At 42.0% G+C, this 2219-nt stretch overlaps 1 protein-coding gene across 1 annotated transcript; it reads right to left on the bottom strand.

The window, feature by feature from the left end:
- Positions 1–724: 724 nt before the first annotated feature.
- Positions 725–1836, bottom strand: EAF02_005630 (uncharacterized protein; the record flags this gene model as incomplete). The annotated part of the gene is made up of 4 exons (XM_038901678.1): positions 725–981; positions 1069–1351; positions 1467–1718; positions 1795–1836. The coding sequence occupies 4 exons, from the start codon at positions 1834–1836 to the stop codon at positions 725–727; spliced, it is 834 nt and encodes a 277-aa protein (XP_038759018.1).
- Between the last annotated feature and the right edge of the window lie 383 nt (positions 1837–2219).

Below are 2219 nucleotides of genomic sequence, written 5' to 3'. Positions count from 1 at the left end.
CGAAAATTGTTTGAAATTCAGAAACGTTGCTTAGTACGGAATGTCCCCACCGGTTGAAAACAGAGACCATCGGCGTTGTGTTGTAGTAAGTTACCATTCCCTGTTTCACTACACTATACGAGTTGTTTATAACAACCTAACCAGCCGAGTACTAACAGCAAAGGTGTAAGAAAACAAGGGAAACAACGCCAGTTTAATCACCCGACAAAATTTGACGAAAAGAGAACTTTACCTGACAGTGTTAAAGCTCGACTGTATTTTCTCTTTCGCAGTATGCACAATAATCTAGGCAACTACGCCGAACGTCAAATTTGAATTGGTAGTACAAAACAAGCTGACGAGATGTTTGACCTTGGAAATCTTAATATTGTAGCTGGCACAAAGACAGTGTGAAAATTTTCAGAGGAGTAATTTTGCACATGCGAAGGCACAATTTAGCAGTACCTTCAGGGTGGGAAAGATAGGGATGGAGAATATAGAGATGGAATAGAGTGAAAGGTAGTTGAGTAAACAACGCAGGAAGTTGTACTTGAGTAAAGTGATGAATATATCCTAGATTTTGATGTCATTGTTCGGTCCGGGTATCATGAAATTAAGATGTCGTATTTTAGTTCATAGCCATAAGCAAACCACTGACGTAGCAACAATTTAATTTACCTCCCTTAATCAAACTCCTAACGTTAACCAATTGCTATTCCCAAACCCTCATGTTCCGTTATATCTCTCAAATATGGGACGTAACTGTCATACCAGCATCAACAATCAGTCCTGATCCATTGACGTAACTAGCAGAAGGACTGCACATAAAAACTGCAACATTCGCCAATTCCTCCGCAGTAGCCGCTCTTCCTGCCGGTGAAGCTTTTTGAATCACTGCTTCGAGTCCCTTCCATCGACCTATGCTACGTTCCAACATTGAAGTTTGTACCCACGTTGGGCAAAGTGCATTTATGCGGATTTGGTATTTCGCATTGTCAAGCGCTTGGTTTATGTTAGTTGCAACATCTCAAGAACAGGACTATATTTAGATGGCCAAATGTGGTAGATATACGAAATGAGTAAACATACCAGCAACTTTAACAATTCCCATCATTGCATGCTTCGAAGCAACATATGCCATCATTCCCGGCGCCGCAATATACGAGAACGCACTTACAATATGCACGATGGATCCTCGACCCAGATTGCGTTCGTCGCCATGGCGACCCTTAGTCGTGAGAGGCTCCTGTGTCGACATGGCTTTAGTTACTGCTCGTGTGATAAGCATTGTTCCACGGGTATTAACGGAATGAATTTGGTCGAAATTCTCGATATCGACGTCAGAGGTCGGCTTAAGAGAGGTAGCTCCTAGCTAGAATGCGGTTAGGAAGTTGCATTCGAGAAAAAAAAGAATGCGTTTGCAGGATGATTTTGGACGCGAAACAAGAGCAATAGAAATAAGAAAGTGTAGAGAGATCTGGACTCACACCAGCACTATGAACAACATAGTCAATCCTTCCAAATTTCTCCACCATCCAGTCAACCATCGACTGAACACTATCTGCATCCGCAACATCAACTTGAATTGCAAAGCATTGATATTTAGAATTAGCTGCAAATTCTTTACTCTTCTCTGCACTGGTTTTGGCGCCTTCGGAATCGATATCTGCGAATACTACAGTGAGCGCATCAGCTTCTGCAAATGCGTAACCTGTCTCTCGACCTATACCAGTAGCTGCCTGTGATAAAACGTCAGCAGCTAGTCTGATAAGATCTGAAAGACGAATTGTTTGATGATGAAAGTAAGTTACTCACACCTGTTACGAGGGCAACACCTGTGACTTTTGCAAACGACATGTTGAGTTTTTGTGAAGACAGCTGGAGAGAGATGGAATGATAGTTTCGGCGATCTTGTGTCTGTGAAGTGCTCTCTGAGAATCTTGAATCTCAGAGATCTTGAAAATTGAATGATTTTTTACTCCTGTGTCAATTCCTTGCTTGTTTCTTGAGAATACGTGATGGTATTTAGGGATGGGTTGCAGCGCCGCGGCATAGGCCTTCTCACGGTGTGACCCGATCATCCTTTCTTGGATTTGCTGGTTATTGGGAATGACTACTCAGGATTACCTAATGAATGATCTTTAAGTACCTAGGTACCTATCCATGTGAATTGTTTCAGACACCTTGAATGCTAGTGTCTCAAAATTGAACAAAAGCGTTTACTAAAGTAATGGTAAGAC

Source organism: Botrytis sinoallii (assembly GCF_014898435.1).
Source record: "Botrytis sinoallii strain Bc 23 chromosome Unknown BSIN_008, whole genome shotgun sequence".
NCBI lineage: Eukaryota > Fungi > Ascomycota > Leotiomycetes > Helotiales > Sclerotiniaceae > Botrytis > Botrytis sinoallii.
This window is presented reverse-complemented; position numbering and strand designations above follow the sequence as displayed.